Source organism: Drosophila suzukii, chromosome Y (assembly GCF_043229965.1).
Source record: "Drosophila suzukii chromosome Y, CBGP_Dsuzu_IsoJpt1.0, whole genome shotgun sequence".
In the NCBI taxonomy this organism is placed as follows: domain Eukaryota; kingdom Metazoa; phylum Arthropoda; class Insecta; order Diptera; family Drosophilidae; genus Drosophila; species Drosophila suzukii.
Genome location: NC_092085.1, coordinates 9,757,366 through 9,773,663, shown reverse-complemented (window position 1 = coordinate 9,773,663; position 16,298 = coordinate 9,757,366). Strand labels below are relative to the sequence as shown.

General features: G+C 43.0%; 1 protein-coding gene across 2 annotated transcripts in view; it reads right to left on the bottom strand.

The window, feature by feature from the left end:
- Positions 1-16,298, bottom strand: part of Ppr-Y — a 1,017,876-nt gene that overhangs the window by 748,644 nt on the left and 252,934 nt on the right. For both annotated transcript variants that reach the window (XM_070998083.1, XM_070998082.1), the window contains exon 3: positions 14,965-15,143. In XM_070998083.1, the coding sequence (XP_070854184.1) occupies positions 14,965-15,143 (179 nt within the window). The remainder of the gene's footprint in view (positions 1-14,964; positions 15,144-16,298) is intronic.

Below are 16,298 nucleotides of genomic sequence, written 5' to 3'. Positions count from 1 at the left end.
CAGCTCTTCAAAGGTGTACTTCCGCGTAGCGGTGGACTTGTAAAACAAGGTCTTGAAGCTCTTGACACCAGCTTCCCATAGGCCTCCCATGTGGGGTGCCCCCGGAGGAATGAATTGCCAGGTGAGCTGCTGATGACTATAGGCATCGGCCACAGACTCCTTAACGGCTTGCAGGAAGTCTCGGGAAAGCACGGTGGAGGCGCCGACGAAGGTCTTTCCATTGTCGGATTGGACTTGGCGAGGACACCCTCTTCTAGAGACGAAACGAGCGAAAGCGGCCAGAAACTTTTCAGTCGTTAAGTCGGATGTAGGCTCTAGATGGATGGCCTTTGTAGAAAAACAAACGAAAACCAACACATACCCTTTCGTAATGAGACAAGCTCTTCCGGTATAATTTTTTATGTCAAACGGGCCGGCGTAGTCCATCCCTGTGTACGTGAACGGGCGGGAAAAGGACACTCGCTCTTTCGGAAAACTTCCCATCATCTGGACTTGCAATCTCTTTTTGTGGATAACGCAGACCTTGCAGGAGTTAACCACTGCCTTCACCAAGTTCTTTATTCTCGGAACCCAGTATCTGGACCGAGTGAGACGCACCACTAACTGGTTGCCACCATGCAACGTAATGAGATGCGTGAATTTGACCAGAAGCCGCGAGAGTGCACATTCGTACGGCAGGATTATCGGATGTCGTTCATCATACCGCAAACTGTCGGAGGCCGTTACGCGGCCGCATGCCCTGATTACCCCTTTCTTATCTAGAAAGGGGTTCAGGGAGAGAATCGAACTCGCCGCGGGCACAGGACGCTTCTGACTCAAGCAGCGGTATTCTTCAGAAAAATACCTGCGCTGAGTGCAAATCGTCATGAGTTCTTCCGCGGCGGCAACGTCCTGGGCCTCTACACGGACCCCGGAAGGCGGTGATTGTCTTCGACATCGTTGGACAAATCGATGGACATACGCGAGGACCCGCAAAGCTCTATCTAAATTGGAAAAGCGATCTAGGAAATCTTCTGACGGCATAGACGCCACATGGACTTTAACGGCACGCTTTTCGATCTCAGTCACCGGCAGGTCGGTTCCCTGGCTGGGCCACTGATCGCGTGGACGTTGCAGCCAAGTGGGTCCATGCCACCAAAGCGGGTTATCCACCAGCTCTTGAAGGGGAACTCCTCGACTAGCCAAATCAGCTGGATTATGTTCGGATTGAACGTGCGACCAATTGGCCGCCTCAGTGGACTCGGTGATCTTCGTCACCCTGTTGGCAACGAACGTAGTCCAATGGCACGCTGGTTTTGCTAACAGTGGAATTTTGAGGTCAGCCTCGGCATATTTGGAAGAATGGCTTCGGCCATCTCGGACAAAAGGAGAGCCCCACATAACTCCAGCCTGGGAAGGGACACCGTTTTGACTGGCGCCACACGCGTCTTGGCCGTGAGCAAGTGCACCATCGTCTTATGGCCCACTTCTACGCGCACATAGATCGCAGCACCGTATGCCTTTTGCGTGGCGTCACAGAATCCGTGATGCTCTACGCGGAACTCTGGACGGAAGGAAACCCATCTGGGTATTCTGACCTGGTCTAGGACCGAATAGCTCTGGAGAAAGCTGTTCCACCTTTGGCACAGCTCAATTGGAAGTTTATCGTCCCAGCCTAGATCCTGAAGCCAAATCTCTTGCATAAAGATTTTGGCACACACAACAAATGGAGCGAGCCAGCCTGCTGGATCAAATAGCTTGGGAGATTTCCGTTGCTAAATCTGGTGGGACGAAAAAGAACTCATCGGACGTCGCCTTCCATCGTACGCCGAGAGTTTTGGCTGTGCTCTCAGTGTCGATCTCGAGGAAGTCGGCTGTCAGAAGATGATCGCTTTGGATATGAGCTAATATTTCTTTGTTGTTGGAGGTCCATTTTCTCAGTGGAAACCCCGCGGAATCTAGAGCACTTTGTAGCTCGCGAACAATGGACTTAGCGTCCTCGGCGGAGTCAGCTCCCGCAAGGACATCGTCTACATACATATTATTTCGAATGACATTGCTCGCTCTTGGATGGCTGAGCTGCACGTCAGTTGCCAACTTTTGCAGGACTCGAATGGCCAGGAATGGCGCGCAATTGACTCCAAAAGTTACCGTCTGTAATTCGAAATCTCGAATGTGCCCCTCGCTGTTGCGGAATAAAATGCGTTGGAACGGGGAATGCTTCGGATCTACCCATATCTGCCGATACATTTTCTCGATATCGGCACTGTATACGTATCGGAAATATCGCCACTTCAGGATCTGGATAGTTAGATCGGACTGTAAGACTGGGCCAGCATGAAGGATATCATTTAAGCTGACCCCATTCTCTGAAGGGCTGGAGGCATTGAAAACCACACGTAACTTAGTGGTTGTACTTTCCGGCTTGAGCACGGCATGATGCGGAAGGTAATAACTGGCAGAATTATGGGTAGGACGGACCTCTTTCATGTGATTGAGGTCGAGATACTCTTGAATCACGGAGTCGTATTTGGCTTTCAGCTGACAGTCCCTCTTCAGGCGTTGCTCGGTTCTTAGGAACTGCGACAACGCGGAGGATCTGGAGTGACCGAGGGCGGATTTTACGTTTTGAGGATCACGAAACGGAAGACTTACGACATACCTGCCGTTATCGTCTCTCGTAGTCGTTCGGAGAAAATTTTCCTCACAAGCCAAATCGGAAGATTTTGTCACTTTTACTGGCAGATCCTCCACCTCCCAAAATTTGGTGAGAAGCCTATCCAGGGACGTGTCAACTGTGTGGGAGATTCGTGTGGAAAAAACGGAAATCTGATTTTCCCTTGGAGCAGGAACGGGTCCTGTTAGGATCCACCCGAAAATGGTTTCTTGCCCGAGAAGAGAGCCACAAATATTCGGTCGGGTGCGGCTTAGGAGAATGGATGGCAGTATGTCGGCCCCGACCAGAATATCTATCTGTGCACTCTCGTAGAACTTTGGATCCGCTAGTGACAGTTCGGGAAGATCCCGTAGAAACTGTTGCGGAATCGGACAAGATGGAAGGTTTCCAGCTAATTGAGGAAGAACATAGGCCGTCGTGTTTATTTGCAAGCCAGGCCTGGTCGGAGAACGGATGGTAAACTGACAGAGCTTTTTGGATTCAGCGGATACTGTCTGGTTTAAGCCTGATACTTGGGCTCGGATTACCTGGTGAGGCAACTTAATTAGATTGAACAGCCGCTCAGAAATGAAGGTTGCCTCTGATCCTGAATCTATCAAGGCACGAGCTTTAAAATTCGACCCCAAGTGGCATATGTCAATTATGGCGGTGCCCAGCAAGACGGATCTATACCCCGTCGCGAAGTAATTTTGTACTGTCGAGTCCGTGGACCGGGAAGCGGTGGCAACTGGTGTACTTGGTCTTGATCTGGGTCTTGGGGCGGGATTCGAAGGCGATTGGGAGGAGTTGCCTCTGTGTAGTAAGGTGTGATGGCGGCCGCGGCACGTAAAGCAACTATGAGTGCTCTCACAATCACGCAGCTGGTGCCCTCGTGCGAAGCAGTTTAGACACAGCTGCTTCCTCTTTATGTATGCCGAACGCTCGTCGACCGTCATCTGGAGGAACCGTGCACATGTGCGGACAGGATGGTTTTCCTTCTTACAAAGGTCACATCCTTTTGGCTTGGGTGCTACCCTTGTCTCGTATGAATTTATTCTTCGAGGCGCTGCAGTGGGGGCGGATGTTTTTGGCAGAGATTGACTCGATCCCGACGGCCGTACGTCGTCTATGGCTTCTAAGGTCCGGGGACGCTCCGTAAGGAAGGCGTTCAGTTCCTGCCACGTCGGAATCTCTGCCTTATTGTGCAGGGACTGTTCCCACAAGGATAGCGTGAGCTTAGGAAGTTTGGAGGAGCACATGTACACTAGGAGGCAATCCCAATTTTTTGTTTCAATTCCGGACATTTCTAAAGCCGTAAGGCAACCCTGGATGGTACGTTGAAGTTCACGGATAGCTGACCCAGATTCCTGATTAACGGACTGCACATTGAAAAGTATTTTCAATTGGCTATTTACTAACAACCGCTTGTTTTCGAAACGCTCAGTTAGGTTAGCCCAAGCTGAGCGAAAGCCGTCGTTAGTAAGGGGGGAGTTTGACACTATCGTGTGTGCATCGCCGCTTGTTTTGGCATTTAGGTGGAACAATTTTTCGACTGGCGTCAGCCTTGGATTGTTTATGTAAATGGCCGTAAACAGATCCCTAAAGGTCGGCCACCGCAGATAGTCTCCGGTGAAAACCTCGGTATCGCACGGAGACAGCCGACATCCAGAGGGAATGTAAGTCTGGGTAGGAACAGCTTGAACTTGGGGAGCCTGGGCTATCATATCCGCGATCTGAGCCCCACATCTCTCGTAAACGGAATAGCAGTAGCCGTATTTAGCCTTGAGAACTGGCAAACTATCAGCTGCACTGTCTCCGGCTTCTGCTATGCACCCGGGGCATTCATCGTATTCTGCCTTGATGCGGTCCCATAACGCGCGTATTTCTTCGCGGCGGATGTTCAGCATAGACAGAGTAGGAGGGATCGGCGAAGGAGTGTTTGCTCTGGATTCAAACTCACTCAGCCGATCTGAGACCTCAGTAAATTTGCTTAGAGCGATCTGGGAAGGTGTTAGTGCCATTTTGACGTTTGCACGGGTGACCCTTTTTCGGGGCGACGAGGTCTTGGCAGTTAGTTCGGGTGTGGGCGGATCTACGGATATGCCTGGGACTACGGCAGGTGGAAGACAACTTGTTGTTATCACTTCCAGCGGACATTTAAAGAGAAATTACCTTTATTTGGGTCTGAATCTGTTCGCCTTTGTTTATGTCGGATAAATAGGAAACCTGGCCCACTTCTGGAACAGTGGAACGAGGTGTCGACAAAAAAGTAGTGGATCGGAGAAATAGAAATTGGAAGCAAGCACCGACCTGGTTACTTTGCGGAATTAAACCCAATATTACGGATTAGGAACAGTGAGTGATGAGTTCGAATATCACCCGTTGAGAAGTAATTCTATAATATTTAACCCTTTTGGTATATGTATTATGGTTGGGATCAAGTTTGGTATATTTTTTGCTGGTATTTTTGCGTTTGGATAAATTGAGGGGGGAAAATACCAACTATGTGTATATATATAGTCCCCGGTGGAGTAATTGTAATATTTTCGCCTTTATTTAAACTTCTAAATGAAGAAAAAATACCAAAGTTGGTCGGAGGATGCGATCGGTTGATTATTTAATATTGGAGTATTGCTTTAATTTGATTTAATATTTCGAGGAAAAAATACTAAAAATATACCAAAAAAATGGTGGACGGAGGATGCTATGCATGCAGTGGAGTGCTGGTATTTTTCCCGTTTAAATAAAATAAATTTTACGGAGTAAATACCAAATACCAAAAAAATACTAAAAAAGTTTGATGGTAAATAAAACACAATGACCAAAAAAATTTTCTCGTCGGTTGGTGTAATTTTTGTATTTTATTATTTTTTACCGGATGGCCGACGGAAAACTTTAATTAGTCGGAACGGGATGGTGGAGTTAAAAATTATATGTGTCTGTATGTAGATATGTGTATATATGTAGATTTTTGTATGGATGTAGATATTCGTATGGATGTAGATATTTGTATGGATGTAGATATGTGTATATATGTAGATATTTGTATGGATGTAGATATTTGTATGGATGTAATATATTTGTATGTATGTAATTTTTGCCGGTTTTAAATTTGTTAAATAATTATTGCCGGCGGGGTATGTGTTGTTGTGGAAGTTTTCGATTTATTGTGTGTGGACTGTATTTGGAAAAACGAAAAAATATGTGCAAGTATTTTAGCGGCTGCGGATATACAGAGAGAAAAATCTTGAAAAGTTTTGGGGGCCTGAATTGGCAGAACACTAGAAATTTAATAATTCTCACTGTATGCTTGGCTTATATTTGCACAATATTTTCTCTAAGCTTGGAATTTTTTTTCTCGATTTTGTATATGTGTATGTAAGTATGGATGAGCGGCCAAATGCAATTAAAAAAGGAGTCGGAAAAAATTGGCAATATGGCCGCACGTAGCAAAAGGAAAATCGAAGAAAAAAATGGCGAAGTAATTTTTAATTGCCGTTGTCGGATTTAATCGGACTAGGATTTTAGACAAATCGTACAGAAAGTCAAACGAATTATTTTCGAGTGGCTGACTGCAGACCGGCAATTAATATAACGAAAAGCTTTACTTATCTTATCGGCTCGAATGGATCAAAATGTACGCCGGGGGGCAGCGGGGTACCGTGCTGGCGCTGGCGGAATGGCGTGGGAGGCGACGGCGGGAAAACGTTCGGCGTCGGCGGGCTGGTTCGCTGGGCTTCGCTGGCTTGCTGCTGGTGCGGTTTGCTGCTGGTGCTGATGAAGCTGTAGGGGAGAAACCACTCGAACGCGTATTTGCCCCTTAGTCGGAAATAAATGTGCACAAGAAGTTAACTGGGTAAAAGTAGGCGGGGGTACGACCGCGGTTTATTGTACTGAACTTCAGAAATCGAACTGACTTAGTCTAAGCTCCGCTCTGCGCTCCAAAGCGCAGCGGAGACTTCATGGCGGGAGCTAGGAACAGCGCAGGAGAGCGGGAGCGCGAGAGAGCGGGAGCGCGAGAGAGCGGGAGCGCGAGAGAGCGGGAGAGCGGGAGAGCGGGAGAGCGGTAGAGCGGTGCAGCTGGTGCAGCTGGATAGCGGGGCCAGTCCAGATTCGCCGGACAGTGGGCCTGAACACCGGTATTATGACTGGTTTATCCTCAACAGTACTACAATTAGATTCAGATTCTAACCAATTTTCTTCTTCTTCGTCAGGTAATGTGATTACTGCAGGTATTGTTAAATCATTTATATTTTTATCGTCAATATTTTTTTCTTCTTCTTCTGAATCTATTTTTTCAGTAGTATCGGTATCTGACTCCAGTTGTTGACTAGGTTCAGCCGTCAGTGGGGTATTAAGAACAGTGGGAATAGATATATCCAAATCTTAGTTTCAGAAATAAGATTGGATCTTATCCGTAGGAATAATTTTGAGGCATATGACCAGTGTGACTGGTTTAGTTTTTCTCTGCTATTATGTACTAGCGTTCGTGCTTCATTAAAGCATTCTACTAGTATTGTAGCGTGTTTGTTTATGGTGCCTTCTAAAATATTTCTGTTTTCATTTAGGCATTTAAAGGATTTGTCAAATGTATTTTTTAATTTTGTCAGCCTGTCTTTTATTTCTTTCCATTCCATGCTGCTTTTAACACTATTGCATTACCAAGAAACGGATCTTTATTTACCTCCGAAAAAATTTTACAATTTTGTACTGTACTCAGAATAGTTCCTTTTTGTGTTGCAGTGCAATGGATCAATGTTGAAAATTGTAGGTTATATCTATCAATGTATTCATTTTCGAGTTCATTGATTGACATTGGTGAGTTGTGCAATTGAATTATGGCTTGCACTCGCTCAGAAAATTCGGGGTCCTTTTTAAAGGTTTCCCTTATCGCTTTATTTGCTGGCATAATTATAATATTTTTAGCGACGTTTGTGTTTATTGTTCACCTATTTTTCCATTCGTACCTGTCCATCTATTTGCATAGGAAATTACAGGGGCTCTGTTTTCTTTTGATTTATCAAAAATACCCTATTCTCTATTCTTTTTTTTAAACCCTTTACTCGTAGAGTAAAAGGGTATACTAGATTCGTCGGAAAGTATGTAACAGGCAGAAGGAAGCGTTTCCGACCCCATAAAGTATATACATTCTTCACCAGGATCACTAGCAGAGTCGATATAGCCTTGTCCGTCTGTCCGTCTGTCTGTCCGGAAGTACGCTGAGATCTCGGAAACTATGAGAGCTAGGCTATTGAGATTTGGCGTGGAGATTCCTGAGCTTCTTACGCAGCACAAGTTTGTTTCAGTAGAGTGCCACCCCCACTCTAACGCCCACAAACCGCCCAAAACTATGGCTCCTACAGTTTTGATGCTAGATAGAATATTTTAACTGAAATGTATTGTTCTCATCAATACCTATCGATTGACCCAAAAAAGTTTGCCACGCCCACTTTAACGCCCACAAACCGCCCAAACCTGTGACACCCACAATTTTCATGCTAGATAAAAAATTTTAACTGAAATGTATTGGTCTCGTCAATACCTATCGATTGGTTAAAAGAAAAAAATTTGCCACGCCCACTCTAACGCTCATAACGCTTAAATCTGTCTACCGCCGGTAGGTGGCGCATTTTAATCTCGCTTTGCTGCTTGCATATCTCCATTTCTATTTGGTCCCTTTAGGTGAGTAACGGATATCTGATAGTCGAGGTACTCGACTATAGCGTTCCTCTTGTTTATTTTATTAATTTCATTATTGAGAAATTATGTTTCTTACACAATCAATTCATTTGTCATTAGACCATTATTTAGAATAAGTTTTGTTTTCAATTTATATATATTTTTATTATAATTATCATAATGTTGTGCGTATGCATTTAGATCTTATCTAGATCGTTTGCTTAGCTTAGGGTTTTTTTTTGTTATACACCTATTGTGTAATAGGTATACTTTATAAAGTATATATCCGCATAAAATTATGACAATTATCAATATCAATATATTTGTTAAATGGGGATCGATATTTGTCGATTCTATTTTATTAATCACGTTTGCAGTGGAGTTCACTGGTTTCGTATCGATCAATCCCATTGTGTTTATATAACTTACCTTATTACTTTGATCGAATGTACTTATGCTATTACTATTAATTAGTATTTCATTTTTTATTTTTAGGTCTTTCTTCTTTTTTGTTTAATTTTGCGCATGTCAAATATGCAGACTCAGCACTGTCCAGTCCCAGCCCAGTCCCCGTGCACTTAACGGTGATTATATTACCGGGCACTTGAAGAACTGTTTGGTACTTGTATTTGTGGCTTACTTATTGAGGCCAAGTGCTAAAATGTTTATGTAATAATATTAATGCGAAACACTGAGAACAGTGTGCATTCAATATGTGAACATACTACACCAGAACATACCACACCAAGCTGACGGTTCTTCGTCTTAGGACTCTTTTGCTTGTCTCTGACAGAGCCGCCGGGCGACTCGCCAGGGTGTGGTCGTGACAAAGTTGGAAAACAAACGCCTTGACTAAGCCGCGTGATGCCTTCCAGAACTCAGCCACCTGTGTCTCAATTCGGAGATTCCTGATATCCCAATCCCGAACGTCTCGACGTGGCGATCTTGCTTTTTGTGTGCTTCCCACGGCGCTGCTTCCGACGACTCGCTTGGTTGTAGCTCCCTCGTAGATTACTTGACTGTTCACTTTGGTATCTTGACTGGTCTTGAAGGTTTGACTCCTCGTGATAGACTGATACAGCTGCCAGTGCTCTGCGGCCCTATATAGGGCCTCCTGGAACAGTTATTTCCCTTTTGCGCATGGCCCGCTGAATCTTTCCACTACGGGTTCAAGGTCCGTGACTCCTGTTTTGCTCACTGGTCCTTTACGCACAGCTTCCAACCGAGGTTCTGCCCAATGCTGCTGTCCCGCTTGTTTCTGTTATGCATGTGGCACGCCTGTGTGCCGCTCCGCTGCAGAGATGTGGCACTTCTTCTTCCGGTCCAAAGTTCACGGGAGAGTCCAAAGTCCGGTGGAGTTCCATTATAATACCCGTTACTCGTAGAGTAAAAGTGTATACTAGGTTCGTCGTAAAGTATGTAACAGCCAGAAGTATGTAACAGAGTTTCCGACCCCAATAAGTATATATATTATCGATCAGGATCACTAGCCGATTCGAACTAGCCATGTCCGTCTGTCTGTATGAACGCTTGCCACGCTCACTCTAACGCCCACAAACCGCCCAAATCTGTGACACCCACAATTTTCATGCTAGATAAAAAAGTTTATTTGAAAGTTCAGTTTAGCTAAATGCAGCTGCTGCTGGAATTTGTGGGGAGTTATTCAACTCCTCACATTCCCCCCATACTTCGTGAAACATTTAAAAGCTCGGTCCTTCTCTCCGGCGTTTCGTTGCATATCCTAGCCTTCGAGTCCTTGCGATGCTCATGTCGATTCCCCCGGCGCTCCCTCGTTGCTCCTTCGATGCTCCCTCGGCGCTTTTAACTCCACTGAGTTTCCCTCTCGTAGCAACTTCAAACCACCCACGCCGCTCCTCTATCTGTTCCCACTGGGCATCGACATCCATCATTTATCATTAGACCATTATTTAGAATAAGTTTTGTTTTCAATTTATATATATTTTTATTATAATTATCATAATGTTGTGCGTATGCATTTAGATCTTATCTAGATCGTTTGCTTAGCTTAGGGTTTTTTTTTGTTTTACACCTATTGTGTAATAGGGATGCTTTATAAAGTATATATCCGCATAAAATTATGACAATTATCAATAACAATATATTTGTTAAATGGGGATCGATATTTGTCGATTCTATTTTATTAATCATGTTTGCAGTGGAGTTCACTGGTTTCGTATCGATCAATCCCATTGTGTTTATATAACTTACCTTATTACTTTGATCGAATGTACTTATGCTATTACTATTAATTAGTATTTCATTTTTTATTTTTAGGTCTATCTTCTTTTTTGTTTAATTTTTAAGATTTTTGGTTTTAATTTTTTTTATTTTTTAATCCGCTTTTCTTTAGACCCTCTATTGCATCAGCTGGGCTTCGCCGGGGTTGGCATTGTGATGCTCCATCGACGTCGTAGGGGTTTTGGCTTGCCCCCAACACTTGTAGTATCTGCTGTTGCTATCCTCTGGGCTCAGGCGGTACCGGTGCCGGTCATCCCACAGGTGTAGTTACAGTGTATTCTTTCCAGTGATTCAGGGCAATCGGCTGGTCGTTGAGGCATCAGACTTTTTTTTTTTTCATCCAAGCCGTCGTGCTGATCCTGTTGATTTCCATTGACTTTCATTCAGTTTGGATAATTCTCTTCTTCTCGTCTTCCGCGGTAATCTTCTAATCGCGAGTTGAGCTGTAGACGGCGGAAGTTTCCTGGTCCTATGTCCGTGGATGCATTCAGATCCACCAAGTCACGGTTGCCATGTGATATATATACGAGTATATTGTCCCAATAAGATTTAAGCCAACCTTTGCATTGGAGTTCTCTTTATTTAAATGAATTCTTAACTCTATTACAATTCTTTGTACAGCTACTGAGAGTGTAGCTGCGCCGCCTGAGACGCCGCCAGAGCAGCGTTCAATGCTTAGGTATAGATGTAGGTATTAATAGCCGCTGGCGAAGAGTCGCCGCGGCGGCGATCTGTCACTTGGTGACAGAGCGGTCGCGCGTGTCAAATATGCAGACTCAGCACTGTCCAGTCCCAGCCCAGTCCCCGTGCACTAAACGGTGATCATATTACCGGGCACTTGAAGAACTGTTTGGTACTTGTATTTGTGGCTTACTTATTGAGGCCAAGTGCTACAATGTACATGTAATAATATTAATGCGAAACACTGAGAACAGTGTGCATTCAATATGTGAACATACTACACCAGATATTAAATCATCCACATAGAAATCTCTATGAACAATTTGTGCTCCAATAGGAAATGTTTCCTCCTCATCGTAAGAGAGTTGATGCATGGCCCTTATAGCCAAGAAGGCAGCTGGCTTGGTTCCATAAGTCACCGTGTTCAATTTAAAAACACTCAACTCTTCCGTGGAGCTCTCTCTCCAAACGATGCACTGCAAAAAATCGAAAGCGAAGCAGTATATTGAAGATTTTTTGTTGAATTGTTGATCCTGCCAGAAGTAAGACGTTCAGTGAGCTACCAGAAGTTGTTTTAGCAGATCCATCAGAAACGAAAAGAAGCTTCGTACTCGTGCTCTCCTGCTTGTGTACGCAACGGTGGGGCAAAAAGAATTGTGTTTCTGACAGTTCCTTAGGTACAAGAGACATGTGATCTAGATCGATATACTCCCTCAAAAATGCTGAATACTGAGCTTTCAGGGCTGGGTTTCTATCTAGTTTAGCTTCCAAACTACCAATAAGAATCACCTAGAGATTCGAATGCGGAAGTGGACAAGAGACAAACAGAGTATTTGAAGTTTCGAAGTCTAGTGCAATTTTCAGTGAAAAGTTGATGACATCGTAAGTCTTCCGGCAATAAAGATGGTTTAGACGAAGTCAAGTCCTCAATTTCCCAAAATCGTCGGCAAATGTCATCGGAATGATCAGCTGGGTCCTTGATGTTTGTAAATGAGTTGAAAGAAAAAAAATGAAATAAAATAAAATGACCGACCACGTTAGAGGCACAAAACACCGTATACCTTTTACCGAATTTAAAATGGCTCGGCAAGGAATAAATGCTCCAATTCTATTTCTAACGTAGATAATAGCAGTTGAAAGCACACGTAGTCGATCGGCAAAACACTTTTGGGTGGAGGGCTTAGTAAATTAAGATCAGGATGCAATGATGTATGCGAAGTGTAATGTATCATGTATGTGTATCATGTGTAATAATGAATGGTGCTTCATGCGACAATATTTGCAGTTAGTCGACTTGCATTGCTGCAAACTATGCCCCTTGCGCAAACAGTTGAGGCAAAGGTGCTACTTCTTTGCTTCCCTATATCGAAGATTCAGACTCAAATTTAAAAATCGAGAACACTTTGACAAATAATGATCCCGTGCATCGCAAAATAAACATATCAAATGATTTGAGTTATTAGCAGAAGCAATAAGTGTATTTTGGTTATATTTGTGCAAGTTTTTTCCCACCTGCTGGCCTGGTGTTTGAGCTAGCAAGGCTTGATCCAAGTTTTCCATCATCCTGCACCTCTTTTCCAAAAACGACTCCACAGCATCCCAGGTAGACAGCTCAGTGATTGACAAATCTTCTTCCCATTTTCCCGCGTCTTCCGAGTGACGATGTGAATTAACAGTCCATCCAAAATATGTTGCGCATTGGCCAGGGTTCGAATTGCTCGCAGATGCGAATTCATGCAATCACTGAGCTCCCGAAGACCTTTCGACGATCCCTTCTCGACACCCTTTAAACCGAATATTGCCTGAACATGTGCCTGAAAGTGTAAAACTTTATTATCAAATCGATTAACCAGCAAATTCATAGCCTTTTTAAAATTAGCATTCGAGGGTTCAAGCGAGCGTGTGGTTTCCACAGCCACGCCGCCCAAACTCGAACGCAAATATTGTAATTTTCAATGTCGCTTAGCTCATCTTCATTTCCAATGACCGTAGTGAAAGTCAGAGTAGGATCCATGAAAACGACCAATTTCCAAATTTGGCAAACGAGGCTTCCTAGATCAAAAAGAAAGATCCGTATTATTAGTGATGTCAATAGATGTTGAATTTGCAGCGGTTGAAGCCGGCAATTGTGACTTGCGATGAGCAGCCACGACTCGGCTTAGTTTCGCCTTCACATCCATGAAAACCTCGGCAAATTCAATCTGATGGTCGCTCGAGATCTCTGCAAAATCCAGGCTTTCCAACGATGTCTGCGCTGAATCAAATGCCTGGTGTAAGGAATTGATCCATTCCATTCGCGCCAGCAAATCAGCTTCGTCAAACTGATTAACCGCATCAGCGTTTAAATAACATTTCATCGAGCTCATTTGCCGCAAAATAGATTGGGCTTTGACTCGGTAGTAGTCAACGTCACTTGTGGATTCATTTTGAGCCCGAACCGAGTTTTCCGTATAAGACATTTTTCAATCACGAGAAAAAAAATAAAATAAAATAAAATGTCCGACCGCGTTAGAGGCACAAAACACCGTATACCTTTTACCGCGAAAATGTAGAGGTTAACAAGCGTCTCCGAGACGCAACGGAACCTTTAACTTGGTTGTTGTTGTTCTTGTCGATAAATTGCCTGACTACCAACAGCGGATATATGTAACTGGCAATATGTACGGCTATATGGACATATATATATATGTAATATGCGCTATAAACAAATATTGTTAAGAACTATTTGCACAACACAGTTTTGTTGTTTTTTCACAGCGAAAAGTGTACAAAAAAACAAACGGCTGGCTGTGCACTTTTTTATGTACATATGTATGCATGTTTGTATGTTTGTGACCGAATGCACGATAGCGACAGCGAAACAAAGCGTTTGTTTAAACTATATTAAACAATCGCGAGACCGAGTTGCAGACTCCGATAAAAACTATATCACGTCAGGGTCACCGAATGTTTGTGGGGAAGACAACAAATATGCCACCCTTATATTTATAATTAAGAACTCACGAATAGGTTACATTAAATGTATAGCGTTTTTCGGAGTGGCAGACGGACTGTGTAAAAGCTCGGCTCCAAGAACTTCATATAGACATTTGCAAGCTTACAAGTATTTGCTGAATAGAAAAGCGGCAGCATTAGTGGTATAAGAACGAAGGCGACAAAGATATGCAAAGAGCGCTGCAGGTGCCGTCGTACACCTATGCGCGCATGACTAGGCGCTGGCGATCTGCTCCTAACAGTAGGTGTTGCTGTTTCACTTCGCTTTCACGCGTTGAGACATACTAGAAGTACCCGTCTCTTCGGCACATGGAGCTTAGTCGCTCTTTTTTTATTCGTTTCTTATTGACCTTTTATTAGCATGACACTTATTTACTATAATTAAATAATTATGCACCGATTTTGTGAGTTTCATCCAAAATTGTTTTTCTTTGTGTTTTAAGATCTTTTTGCTTATTTAATTCATCAAAGGCCCTTAACAAACATTTTTACAAGATTCCTTTTCTCTTTCCTACAGAAATGCATAGTTAAAATACAGAAGGTCTAGCCTCAAGTTAAAAAAATTTTGCTCCCAACATTTTTTATAATTTTTCAAATATTTTCCCGATTGTGAGTAAATTGCAAAAACTACTTCTTGTCCCATAATAAAATTAATAGAAGCCCACTACCAAAATGCACCAGGATCTACTGTGTGCACAATTTAATTCTAGACTTACTAGTGTAATGCACAGGCTTCTTCACGAAGTTCATTTTTGATGAAAGTATATTCATAGTAATTCAGTTGTGGTAATACTGCTGTTACGTATTTTAATAAATTAATATTTGGTTTTCTTGCAATCGGATTTCCTTCCAAGTTTATGACCTTTAAATTATTCATAAACCGAAAACGTTCAATCTGAAAAATTAAGAAGATATTAATTATTGAGTGAAACAATGCGTTGCCATGCTGCGATGAACATAATTTTTATAAAACTGGTAATCTAGACCAAGTATAGACACATGTTCCTGTTAACTAATTATTAATTAAAATTATTAGTAATTAACTATTGCGCATATAATTTGGAACCGTAAAGATTATTAGTTCCAACAAAAAAATCGTTTGGTCATGAGATCTCGAAAACTATAAAAGCTATGCTATTGAGATTTGGCAAGCAGACTCCTGAGCTTCTTACGCAGCTCCAGTTTCTTTCAGCGTCCACTCCAACGCCTACAAACCGCCCAAAACTTTGGCTCCTACAGTTTTGATGCTAGAATATAAAGGTTAAATGAAATGTATTGCTCTCATCAATACCTATCGATTGACCCCCTTTAACGCCCACAAACCGCCCAAACCTGTGACGCCCACAATTTTCATGCTAGATAAAAAAATGTTTACTGAAATGTATTGGTCTCGTCTATACCTATCGATTGACCAAAAAAAAGTTTGCCCACTTTAACGCCCATAACGCTTAAATCTGTCTACCGCCGGTAGGTGGCGCATTTTAATCTCGCTTTGCTGCTTGCATATCTCCATTTCCCTTTGGTCCCATTGGCTGAGTAACGGGTATCTGATAGTCGAAGTACTCGACTATAGCGTTCTTCCTTGTTATTGTTTTAAATTATTATATTTTCGTTCTCTTCTAAACTTTCTACCGTATATGGTCCAGTATATTTAGAATCTAGCTTAAGTCCTGTTTCATTTTTCAATAAAACTTTATCTCCTATTCTTTGTTTTTCCTCTTATTTTCCTCTATCATAATTCTAGCTCTTTTATGTGCTATTTTTAATCTACATTTACTCTCTCTAGCATAATCGTCTTTGTTATATATAGGCTCTATGTTTTTTATGGTATTAAATTGTTGTTCGTACCCAAAGGTACTCAACATGACCACACCCAACAAATCAAGCAGTAGCCAAGTTGGGAACAGTACCAGGCGCTTAGTACTACCCAATGCATATGAGGATGGCTGATCAGCATATTATATGTCTCACTAACTCACCGTCTCACACCGTCTCACTGACTCAACGGCACACTGACCGGCCAATGCAGTCAGCACATTTTGTAGTGTCT